General features: G+C 37.3%; 1 protein-coding gene across 1 annotated transcript in view; it reads right to left on the bottom strand.

The window, feature by feature from the left end:
* Positions 1–13,015, bottom strand: part of ACSS1 (acyl-CoA synthetase short chain family member 1) — a 55,982-nt gene that overhangs the window by 24,243 nt on the left and 18,724 nt on the right. Inside the window, exon 3 of the mRNA XM_011378007.2 lies at positions 5,965–6,164. Within this exon, the coding sequence (XP_011376309.1) occupies positions 5,965–6,164 (200 nt within the window). The remainder of the gene's footprint in view (positions 1–5,964; positions 6,165–13,015) is intronic.

Raw genomic sequence — 13,015 nt, 5'->3', positions numbered from 1 at the left:
ACAAATCAGTTCAGATTTAAAGATACACAGAGCCTGAAAGAAAAGGGATGGAAAAATATATTTCATACAAATGAAAATTTTAAAAAAGCTAGAGTAACGATACTTTTATCAGACAAAAGAGACTTTAAAATAAAAGCTATAATAAAAGCCAAAGAAGGACATTATATAATGATAAAGGGATCAATTCAACAAGAGGATATTACTCTAGTAAACATTTATGTACCCAATATAGGAGCACCTCAATATACAAAGTAAATATTGACTGACATAAAGGGAGAGAGTAACAGTTAATACAGTCATAGCAGAGAACTTTAACACCCCATTAACACCAATGGACAGATCTTACAGACAGAAAATCTATAAGAAAACAGTGGCCTTAAATGATACACTAGACCAGATGGATTTAACTGATATTTTTAGAGTGTTTCACCCCACAGCAGCAGTATATACATTCTTCTCAAGTACACATGGAACATTTTCCAAGATAGACTGCATATTAGGACACAAAACAAGTCTCAGTAAGTTAATGGAGACTGAAATCATATCAAGCATCTTCTCTCACCATAATGAGATGATATTTGAAATCAATTACAAGAAAAAAACTGAAAAATATGCAAACACATGGAGGCTAAATAACATGCTACTCAAACAATGAATGGGTTAACAATGAGATCAAGGAAGATGTTAAAAGATAACTTGAGACAAATGAAAATGAAAACATAATGTCAAAATCTGTGGGACAGAGCAAAAGGAGTCCTAAGGGAGAAATTCATAGCAATACAGACCTACCTCAAGAAATGTGAAAAAGCTCAAATACACAATCTAACCTCTCCACTAAAGGAACTATAAAAAGAACAGCAAAAATGCTCAAAACGAGTACAGGAAGGAAATAATAAAGATCAGAGAGGAAATAAATGAAGTAGTCTAAAAAAAAAAACAAAAACAATACAAAAGATCAATGAAACAACGAGCTAGTTTTTTGAAAAGAGAAGCAAAATTGATAAACCTTTAACCAGACTCAAGGAAAAGAGAAGACCCAAATAAATAAAATCAGAAATGAAAGAGAAATATAAAAAAACTGACTGCACAGAAACACAAAGGATTAATAGAAAATCCTGAAAGCCATTATATGTCAACAAATTGGATAATATGGAAAAAATGGATAAATTCCTAGAAACATACAATCTTCCAAGACTGAGTCAAGTACATATAGAAAATCTGAACCAACCGATTACCATCAATGAAATTGAATCAGTAATCAAAAAACTCCCAACAAACAAAAGTCCTAAGACAGATGGTTTCACAGGTGAATTTTACTAAACATTCAAAGAATTAACACCTATTTTTCTTAACTATTCCAAAAAATTCAAGAGGGAAGGCTCCCAATCTCATTTTATGAGGCCACCATTCCCCTGGTTCCAAAAACCAGAGAAGACATTACAAAAAAGAAAATTAGAGGCCAATATCCCTGATGAACATAGATACAAAAATCCTCGACAAAATATTAGCAAACCTGAATTCAGCAGTACATGAAAAATTTCATATACTGTGGATTTATTCCTGAGACGCAAGGTTGGTTCAACATCCACAAATCAATTAACGAGATATACCACATTAACAAACCGAAGGATACAAATCATATGATCATATCAATACATGCAGAAAAAGCTTCCATTTCTGATTAAAACTTTCAGCAAAGTGGGAGTAGAGGAAACATACCTCAACATAGTAAAGGTCATATATGACAAACCCACAGCTAACATCATACTCAAAGAGGAAAAGCTAAAAGCATTTTCCTTAAGATGAGGAACAAGAAAAGGATGTCTACTTTCACTATTTTTATTCAACATAGTATTAGAAGTCCTAGCCATAGTAAACAGACAAAAGAAATAAAGGACATTTGAATGGGAAAGGAAAAAGTAAAATTGTCATTATTTGCACATGACATGATCCTATATAGAGAAAATTCTAAAGATTCCACCAAAAAACTGTTAGAACTGATAATGAATTCAGTAAAGTAGCAGGATACAATATTAATATTCAGAAATGGGTTACGTTTCTATATACCAATAATAAAATATCAGAAAGAAAAGTTAAGAAATCAATTCCATTTACAATTACATCGATAAAAATATAATACTTAGAAATAAATTTAACCAAGGAGGTAAAAGACCTGTACTTGGGAAATTATAAGATGTCGAAGAAAGAAATTGAAGAGAATACAAATAAATGGAAGCAAATAAATGGAACCATAAATGGAAGAATTAACATTGTTAAAAAGTCCATACTACCCAAAACAATCTATAGATTCAACGCAATCTCTATCAAAATACCAATGGCATTTTTCACAGAACTAGAACAAATAACCCTAAAATGTATATAGAACCATAAAAAAAAAACCTGAATAGCCATGGTAATCTTGAGAAAGAACAACAAAGTTGGAGGTATCATACCACCTGATATCAAACTATACTACAAGGTTGTATTAATCAAAACAGCATGATGGCATAAAAACAGACACATAGATCAATGGAACAAAACAGACAGCCCAGGAAAACAATCCATGCTTCTATGCTTAATCTATAACAAAGGAAGCAAGAATATACAATGGGAAAAAGACAGTCTCTTCAATAAGTGGTGCTGGGAAAACTGGACAGATACTTGCAAAAAAAAATACAACTGGACCATTTTCTTATACCACATATAAGAATAAACTCAAAATGGATTAAGGACTTAATTATAAGACCTGAAACCAAAAAACTCCTAGAAGAAAATAATAGGCAGTATACTCTCTGACATTGTTCTTAGTAGTATTTTTTCTGATATATCTCCTTAGGCAAGGGGACCAAAAGAAAAAATAAACAAATGGGACTATATCAAGCTAAAACATTTTTACACAGCACAGGAAACTATCAACAAAACAAAAAGACAACCTACTGAATGAAGATATTTGCCAATGACACATCTGATAGGGGGTTAATACCCAAAATTGACAGAGAACTCAGATAACTATATATTAAAAAACAAACAATCCAATTAAAAAATGGGCAAAGGACCTAAATAGGCATTTTTCCAAGAGGACATTCAGATAGCCAATAGATGTACGAAAAGATGCTAGACGTTACTAATCATCAGAGAAATGCAAACTAAAACCACAATGAGATATCACCTGACACCTGTCAGAATGGCTATCATCAATAAATCAGAGAACAGTAGCAAGTGTTGGCAAGGATGTAGAGAAAAGGGAACGCTCATGCACTGTTGGTGGGATTGAAAATTGGTATGGCCACTATGGAAAACAGTTTTGAGGATCCTCAAAATATTAAAAATAGAATTATCTTATGACCCAGCAATTCTACTTCTGGATATTTATCCAAAGAAAACCAAAACACTAATTTGAAAAGATATATGCACCCATATGTTTACTGCAGTGCTATTTACAATATCCAAGATATGGAAGCAACCTAAATGCCCATCAACAGATGAATGGATAAAGAAGTAGTACATATATACAATGAAATATTACTCAGGCATAAAATAATGAAATCTTGCCATTTGTGACAACATGGGTGGACCTAGAGGGTATTATTATGCTAAGTAAAATAAGTCAAACAGAGAAAGACAAATATCATATGATTTCACTTATAATTAGAATCTAAGGAACCAAATAAATGAACAAACAAAATGAAAACAGACTCATAGATACTCACTCATAGATACAGAGAACAAGCTAGCGATTGCCAGATGGGAGAGGGAGTTTGGGGCTGGGTGAAAAATGTGAAGAGTACAAATTGGTAGTTACAAAATAGTCACAGTGATATAAAATATAGCATGAGGAATATAGTCAAAAATATTGTAATAACTATGTATAGTGCCTGGTGGGTACTAGACTAATCAGAGAGACTACTTCGTAAATTATATAAATGTTTAACCACTATGCTATACACCTGAAACTAATATAAAATATTAAACATCAACTCTAATTGAAAAAAAAATTTTAATTTCTTAGAAGAAAACATAGAGACAAATTTTCATGACATTGATTCTTTAAAAATACACCAAAAGCACAAATGAAACAAAATAGATGAATTTGACTTCATCACAATTTAAGACTTTTGTGCACCAAAGGACAGAATCAAAAAAATGAAAAGACAACCCACAGAATGGAAGACAATAACTACAAATTATATATCTATAAAAGTCTAGTATCCAGAATATACAGAGAACTCTTACAATTCAACAACGAAAAGACCACCAATTAAAAAATGGCAAAGAACTTTAGACATTTCTTCAAAGACATACGAGTGGACAACAAGCACATGAAAAGATGCTCAAAGATATTAGTCATTAGGAAATATCCAAATCAAAACCACAATAAGGTACCACTTCATAACCATTAAAATGGTTATTTTTTTAAAGGAAAAAAACAAGTATTGCTGGTCAGAATATGAAACACGGCAGCTCCTTTGGAAAACAGCTTTGCAGTTCTTCAATATGTTAAACACAGAATTACTAATTGAATCAGCAATTCCACCCCTAAGTATATAGCAAAAAAAAAAAAAAAAATTGAAAGCAGGTGTTCTTGTAGACAAACATTCACAGCAGCTCTATGGCCAAAGAGCGGAAACAACTAAAATGTCCATCAACAGATGCATGGATAAACAAAATGTAGTATTTCCATACAGTGAAATATTTATTATTCAGCTATAAAAAATGAATTACTAAACACGCTACAATGTGGATGAACCTTGAAAATATTATGCTTAGTGAAAGAAGCCAAACACAAAAGCCCACAAATATTGTATGAGTTCATTTATATGAAACATCCAGAATAGGCAAACTATAGAGAAAGATTAGGGGTTGCCAAGGGCTGGGTGGAGGGGTAAATAAGGAATGTCTGCTTAATGGGTATGAGGAATGCACTTGGGATGATGAAAAATTCTGGAATAGATAGTGATAATGGCTGCACAGCATTGTGAATTGTATACTTTAAAATGGTTACAATGGTAATTTAAAAAAGGGAGAAAGAGTAAGAACATTATTTCATACAATATTAAACAAGGACTAAGTTAGTTAAATTGAAGGAGATAACCTTTGCAAAGTGCCTAGAACAGTACCTGGCACGTAGTAAGTGCTACATTGTTTAGAGAGAGAAAAGGAAAGGCATCAACACTTGGAAGTGGAGGGAGAAATGGTGAAACAGAGTGGAAAGGCTTAGCAGCCTTTTCTAAAGGGGTTGGCCAGCAACCTTTAACTCTGTTCACTACCTATAGGCAAATCTTCTATGAAACACAAAGAACTCCTAATGGCCCCCAGAACTTGGCAGTCTCCTTGGGGAGCCAACTCAAGGGCCCTCTAGAATCTCATTGGAGCAAGATTCAGTTTGGACAGATATGGGGCACCATTCAAACACTGGGCCCTCTGACACTAAAAAAAGGAAATAATATTGTTCTGCACACTATCCAGGAAATTCTAACCCACTTGCAGACAGAAAGCCTAAAAGATACATAGCAAGCTCTCATACCTGACTCCTGGCCTCTGGAGATGGTCCCCCTCATTCTTCACGATGGAAGACTTCCAACTATTGACCTGTGGTACCTTCCCTATACATCCCCAGCTTTATCTCACTCTGTTTCTTCCCTCCTCCACTGGAGCCACGTCAGTCTTCTCCAGACCCTCACACACACTGTGCTCCTCCCACCACTCAGCTGGTACCTATGCTATTCCCTCCAGCTGGAATCTTTCCTCCCTGCTTTGCCTGGTTAAATCCAACACACTCAGATCTCAAGTCATAGAATAAATGCTCATTCAGCAATGTGCCTGTCTCTGGTAGTGTCTGTCATTTGTCTGTGTGACTTTTATTAAAGTCTGTCTCCACTATTAAGTTCCTGATGGCCAGGCACCAAGAAACAAGGACCAGGGGTCTCTGGGTTCCTCCCTCCCTCTCCTTACCCATATGCTTACCATCATTGATCCTCCCAGCCAAGGACTCCGCACTGAAACCAGCAAAGATGACCGTGTGGACAGCTCCAATCCTGGCACAGGCCAGCATTGCAGCCACAGCCAGTGGGGACACAGGCATGTAGATGGCCACACGGTCCCCTCGACAGACTCCATGCCTCTTCAACAAGTTGGCCAGGCGGCACGTGGTCTCCAACAGTTCCCTGTAGCACAGAGAAGAGAAGGGTATCAGAAATGGAGAAGACCCAAAATGCAAAAAAAATTGGAGTAGAACAATTCTGCAAACTGCAAGTGTTCTAAGAGGCACTTGGTGTGAAGCTGCAGCTTTGTCAGACTAGCAGTGGGCCAGAGGTCAGACTCTTTCAAGCTCTGCAAGGCCTCTTCAAGCATGTTTGCATAGTTCCCCTCTGTTCAAAGGGCCATGAAGGAAAGGGCTTCAGAGTAAGAAAGGCAAAGCTCAACAAAAGGCTGCCCAGGAAAATGCAGTGGAATGGAAATGAAAGTTCCCTATCTCAGGCAGGAACCTCAAAGGGAACTTTGTTTCTTCCCAAAGCCACAGTGCAAGAAGACCAGATGAAAACTAGATCACAAGCCCAGCCTACACTTCGTCCCACCACGGCTGGCAACTCCTGCCCAGCCTGGCTCCAGTGCGCCTATTCTGCAGGATTTCATCTTTTCTCCATAAAGCTTTCAGAAGGATGGCAAAGGTACTTCATCCACTATTTGCTTAAGTTTATTATGAAAGAAAGAGCTCCTTCCCAATATCCCCCAGCACCAACTCCCCAGAATCCAAGGGCCAGAAACATTCCACTACTCCAGAGGATGAGGTGGGGACGGGCTGTGACAGTGCTGAAGAGGCAGCTACAGTCAATGACGCAAAAGAGTAACTTGAGTCCAATTCAGACACCACCTTCATGGCTCTAAAGACTTAAGCCTCTGGACAGTGCACCGGTAGATGGAGACTTGAGTGTGTATCACAGATCAATGGTGATGAAATCCAGTCATTCTGCAGACCAAAGGAAGCAGTTTGAATTTAAGGAATGAATGCGAACTGTCCCAACAGAGAGGCCTGGGTTAGCTTTCTATAGCAGCTGCACACAATCATCTGAGAAACAACAGGCAACACCACCTTGTAACCACCTGTGTAACTATCACAGGTATTAATGAGAAGTGTCACCCACCTGGGACCCTGCCGAACATTCAGTAGTTATTATCTTTCCCAGTAGATATCTTTGTTTGAAATCATTTTCTAAAAGGACTAAAATCAGCTAACTCACTTTAGTGAATTCCTAAAATGTTAAAAATTCCATTCTAGGTATCATGGGGGGAATGGGGCATTAGACAAAGGAAATAAGAGGGAATGTTTCCTCCAAGAGCACAGCTCTGACTGGAGAAATGAGGGCACGTGCATGAGAGTGTGAAGGATATTTATCATCTCAGCTTGGTGGTATATCGCTGAGGGCAGTAGAGAGAGCTTTTTGGAAAGGTTGGTCATAGGGAGGAGGAGCAAAGCAGCAAAGGAGGAAGGAATGAGTGAATTTTCTCTACAGGGACAGAAGTTTCCTGACAGTTGATGTATAGCCCTGGGGGAGAATCTGGAGACCAAACTAAGACAACCCACGTGTTCCCTGGAGGGTCAAGGGGACTCTACATGTGCCCCAGAGCTACAGCTGGGTCTGGGAGTGCCACATCCCTGCTGCTGCATCCAGAGAAGAAATTCTGATAAAGAATTGGACCCAGATTTTAAAAAACATGGTAGAATGAAAGATGTCCTCAGATCTCTCACCTTGAAACAACAATAAGCTGAACATCTAAAACTCAACAAAAAACACCCAAACTGCACACCAGCACATCTGAGCGTGAAATCTGCGCATGAGAGCTACCACAGGTCAGAACCCCAGGAGTCAGGCGGTGAACTGGGAGAAACATAGAAGCTGCCTCCCGCAGACGCTGGCGCTCCCTACAGGAAGAGAGAAGGGGTGAAGGTGCGGCGACTTCCTTGAACAGCCCTGCATTGAAGTGCTGTGAGTTCCACGCATCCAGCAGCAGGGCCCAGTCATCAGGGCCCAGTCATCAGGGCAGAAAGTAGAGAAGCGAGACAGGACCGCAGAGAAACAACAGTTGATTTTTACCAGCCGCGGTTGCAAAACGGAGGCTGAGCTGCAGACCTCATCTCCCAACCCAGACGGCGCCTCCCCCATATCCTCTGAGAACAAACACCGCGGAGCCCCAGGGGAATCTGAGCACATGCTGCCAAGACCGAAGCTACCTCTTGCAGCCTCTGAAGCTCCCTGCAGGAGAAGGGAGAGGGGGAAAGGTGCGGCAAGTTACCTGAACAGCCCTGCCTGGGAGTACTGTGAGTTCCGCGCTGCCGACAGAAGGGCCCAGTCATCAGCGCAGAAAGCAGAGAAGCAGGAAGGGACCGCAGAGAAACAACGCTGGATTTTCACCCAGTTGCAAAATGGAGGCTGAGCCTTAGCCTCAAACTCCCAACCCAGATGGCCCCTCCCGACATATCCTCTGACTGATCATCACGGAGCCCCAGGGGAATCTGAGGAAACACTGCTGAGACTCACTGACACTGGCAGGGAGTGAAACTGCGAATAGTGAGCATGGTTAAATATCTACAAAAAAAAATTAAAAAGGCATTCTTCAGGCTTTATATTAAGCAGAGATCCAAGAGGCTTAGACTCCACCTACTAGAAACCAAAAGAAAAGCACCTTCTTTGCAACAGGCTAAAGAGAAACCTTTATATAATAAATCTTCTTTCTGGAAAAACATCAGAATACACCTCCTTTAATGCCCAGGAGGAGAAATAGTCCATTAAACACCATAAACAACCAAGGTGACAAGGAATCTCAGAAAGAAAGAGAAAAATCTCTAGAAAATAAGCTTACTTTACAGACATAGAAATATGCAACTTAAATGACTGAAAATTCAAGATGGTAAGTCTGAAAAAACTCAGTTCCAAAATGAGTCATATCAAAAATTTCAGGAATTGAAAAAACACCTAGATGATGAATAAAGCAAGGAGACTGAAATCCTCAAAAAGAATAGTATAGATCTTGAGATAAAACACACACACACACACACACACACACACACACACACACACACTGCAAGAGTTCAAAAATGAAATTGCAAGCTTGGGAAATAGAGTCAAACAAAAAGAGGAAAGGGTCAGTGATATCAAAGACAGAACTCTAGAAATAAATCAGAATGAAAAAGAGAGAAACCGAAAAATGAAAAATAATGAAAGAGAAATACAAGAACTGGCTGATAACATCAGGAGAGGAAACATAAGAACGATGGGCATTATCAAAGGTGAAGAAAAGGAGCAGGGACTAGAAAGCATATTTAGACAATTAGTAGACAAGAATTTCCCTAATCTAAGGAATGAACTGGAGCTTGGAATTCAAGAAGTCAAAAGAACAAACACCTAATTATCTCAACTCAAAAAGGCCTTCACCAAGAAACATTGTATTAAAATGATCAAAAATCAACGACAAAGACAGAATTCTCAAGGCAGCCAGGGAAAAGAAGACGGTAACTTATAAAGAAAAACCCATTAGATTATCCTTGGACTTCTCAGTGCAGACCTTACAAGTCAGAAAGAAATGGAATCAAATATTTAAACTATTAAGTGAAAGGAACTACCAGCCTAGAATAATGTATCCAGCTAAGCTCTCCTTTAGATAGGAAGGAGAAATTAAGACCTTTCCAGTCATATAAAAATTGAGGGAATTCTCCACTACGAGGCCCATACTACAGGAAATACTGAAAGATGTCAGTTCACCTAAAACAAAATGACAAAAAAAAAAAAAAAAACAAACAAACATAATTAGGAGTAAGGTGACTATCAGGAAAATAGAAGCAGAGGCGTGCAACCCCTACTATGAACAGGGCATTATTAACTTAAATAAGATAGTAAAGAACATTCAGCATACGTAGGGACAAGTTGAGATAACAATGATTGAAAAGGGAAAGATTCAAAGATCCGAATTCGCAAAAGAGAATGGAGATAAGGCACATGCAGAAGAAAATGGACGACTGTATATATATAACTATCCTTTTCATATTCATAATGGTAACTACGCAAAGGAGATTTAGAAATGAAGTATAAACATAAAAAAAGACAGACCAGAGGCAAAACCCACAAAAGCCAATTAAAATAAAGAAAAAAGAAACACAAGGACAAGGGAACAATGGAAACACCAAGCTACCAGAGAGCAAAAGATAAAATGGCTGTAAGAAGACCTCATATTTCATTTATCACCCTAAATGTAATTGGACTGAACTCACCAATAAAAAGGCACAGAGTTGCAGAATCGGTCCAAAAACAAAACCCAACCATATGCTGCCACCAGGAGACACATCTCAGCTCCAAAGACAAATATAGGCTCAAAGTGAAAGGGTGAAAAATGATATTTCAAGCAAATGGTATTCAGAGAAAAGCAGGAGTAGCAGTACTAATATCAGACAAAATAGAATTGAAAATAAAAAAGGTAAAGAAGGATACTGAGGGACACTTCATAATGATAAAGGGAATCATGCATCAAGAAGACATAACACTCATTAATATCTATGCTCCCGATCAGGGAGCCCCAAAATATGTAAAGCAATTACTAACATTAAAGGGAGAATCAGACCAAAACACTATCATAGTATCATAGTAGGGGAATTAAATACCCCACTGTCAGAAATGGACAGATCGTTCAAACAGAAAATCAAAAAGGAAGTAACATCCTTAAATGACACATTGGACCAACTGGACATAATTGACATTTATAGAGCCTTCTATCCCAAAAGAGCTGCTTACGCATTCTTCTCTAGTGCACATGGAACATTCTCAAAGATCGACCACATACTGGGAAACAGAGATAGCCTCAACAAATATAAGAGGGTTGAAATCATAACAACCATATTCTCTGATCATAATGCTTTGAAACTAGAGATCAACTGCAAAAAGAAATCAGGCAGAACTACAAATACATGGAGATTAAACAACATGCTACTGAAGAATAACCGGGTCACAGAAGAAATAAAAAGAGAGATCAAGAAATACATAGAAACAAATGATAATGATAATACAGCCAATCAACACTTTTGGGACATGGCAAAAGCGCTCTTAAGAGGAAAGTTCTCTAAAAACAAGAATGAGCCCAAATAAAAAACCTAATACTTCATCTTAAAAAAAAAACTAAAAAAGGAAGAACAAATAAGGCCTAAAGTCAGCAGAAGGAAAGAAATAATCAAAATTAGAGCAGAAATAAATGAAATTGAAAACAAAAAAAAAAGAAAGTAAAAATAAATACAACAAAGAGCTGGTTCTTTGAGAAGGTTAATAAAATTGACAAATCCCTGACTAGAATCACTAAAAAAAAAGAGAAAGGACACAAATAAACAAAATCAGGGATGAAAGAAGGGAAATTATGACTGACATCACAGAAATACAAAGGATCATGCAAGAATACTATTAAAAAGTATATAACACCAAATTCAATAACCTAGAAGAAATGGACCAGTACTTAGAAAAATACAATCTTCCTAGACTGAATCAAGAACATCTGAAAATCCAAATAGACCAATCGACAGTATGGAAATTGAAACAATCATCAAAAACCTATCTAAAAGTAAAAGTCCAGGCGCAGATGGCTTCACCAGTGAATTTTACCAAACATTCAAAGAAGATTTAATACCTATTCTCCTCAAACTCTTCCAAAAAAATTGAAGAAAAGGCAATAGTTCCCATCTTATTTTATGAGGCCAATATTACTCTGATACCAAAACCTGGTAAGGATAACACACACACAGAAAAACTACAGACCAATATATCTCATGAACACAGATGCAAAAATCATAAATTAGATACTAGCAAATCAAATACAGCAACATATCAAAATGATTATACACACAATCAAGTGGGCTTCATCGCAGAGCACAGGGATGGTTCAACATATGCAAATCGATTAATGTGATACACCACATAAACAAATTTAAAAATAAGAATCATACGATCATATTAATAGATGCAGAAAAAACCTTCGACAAGATATAGCATTCATTTATGATCAAAAGACTTAACAAAATTAGTATAGAAGGAAAGTACTTTAACATAATAAACGCCATATATGACAAATCCTCAGCCAACATTATACTTATGGTGAAAAACTAAAAACTTTCTCTCTATGATCAGGAACAAGGCAAGGCTGTCCACTATTGCCACTGTTATTGAATATAACATTGAAAGTCCTAGCGAGTGCGGTCAGGCAAGAGAAAGATATAAAAAGCATCCAAATAGAAAAGAAAGAAGTCAAACTGCCACTATTTGCATATGACATGATTCTCTATGTAGAAAATCCTAAATACTCCACAAGAACACTCCTAGAAACAATAAGCAAATACAGTAAAGTCTCTGGATACAAAATCAATGTTCAAAAATCCATAACGTTCCTATACTCTAATAATGAAGGGTCATAAAAGGAAGTAGAAAAATAATTCCTTTTGCAATTGCAACAAAAAGAATAAAATACCTAGGAAAAATTTAACAAAACATGTGAAGGACCTATATAATCAAAACTACAAGACTATTAAAAGAAATTGAAGAAGATACAAAAAATGGAAAGACATTCCGCGTTCTTGGATTGGAAGATTCAACTGAGTTAGAATGATCTTATTATCTAAAGCATTATACAGATTTAATGCAATCCTCATCAAAATCTCATCGGCATTTTTTACAGAAATGGAACAAAAAATCATCAGATTTGTATGGAAGTGCAAAAGACCCCAAATTGCCAAAGCCATACTGAGAAAAAAGGACGAGGCTCGAGGCATCACTCTGCCTGACTTCAAATTATACTACAAAGCGACAGTAATCAAAACGGCATGGTATTGGCAGCAAAACAGACACACAGACCAGTGGAACAGAATGGACAGTCCAAAAGTAAACCCATATTTATATGGGCATATAATTTTCGACAAAAAAGCCAAAAACATACAGTGGAGAAGGGAAACCCTCTTCAATAAATGGTGCTGGGAAAACTGGAAAGCCAC

This window comes from Pteropus vampyrus, unplaced genomic scaffold, assembly GCF_000151845.1.
Source record: "Pteropus vampyrus isolate Shadow unplaced genomic scaffold, Pvam_2.0 Scaffold327, whole genome shotgun sequence".
In the NCBI taxonomy this organism is placed as follows: domain Eukaryota; kingdom Metazoa; phylum Chordata; class Mammalia; order Chiroptera; family Pteropodidae; genus Pteropus; species Pteropus vampyrus.
Note: the sequence above shows the minus strand (reverse complement) of the source record. Positions and strands in the feature narration are given on the sequence as shown.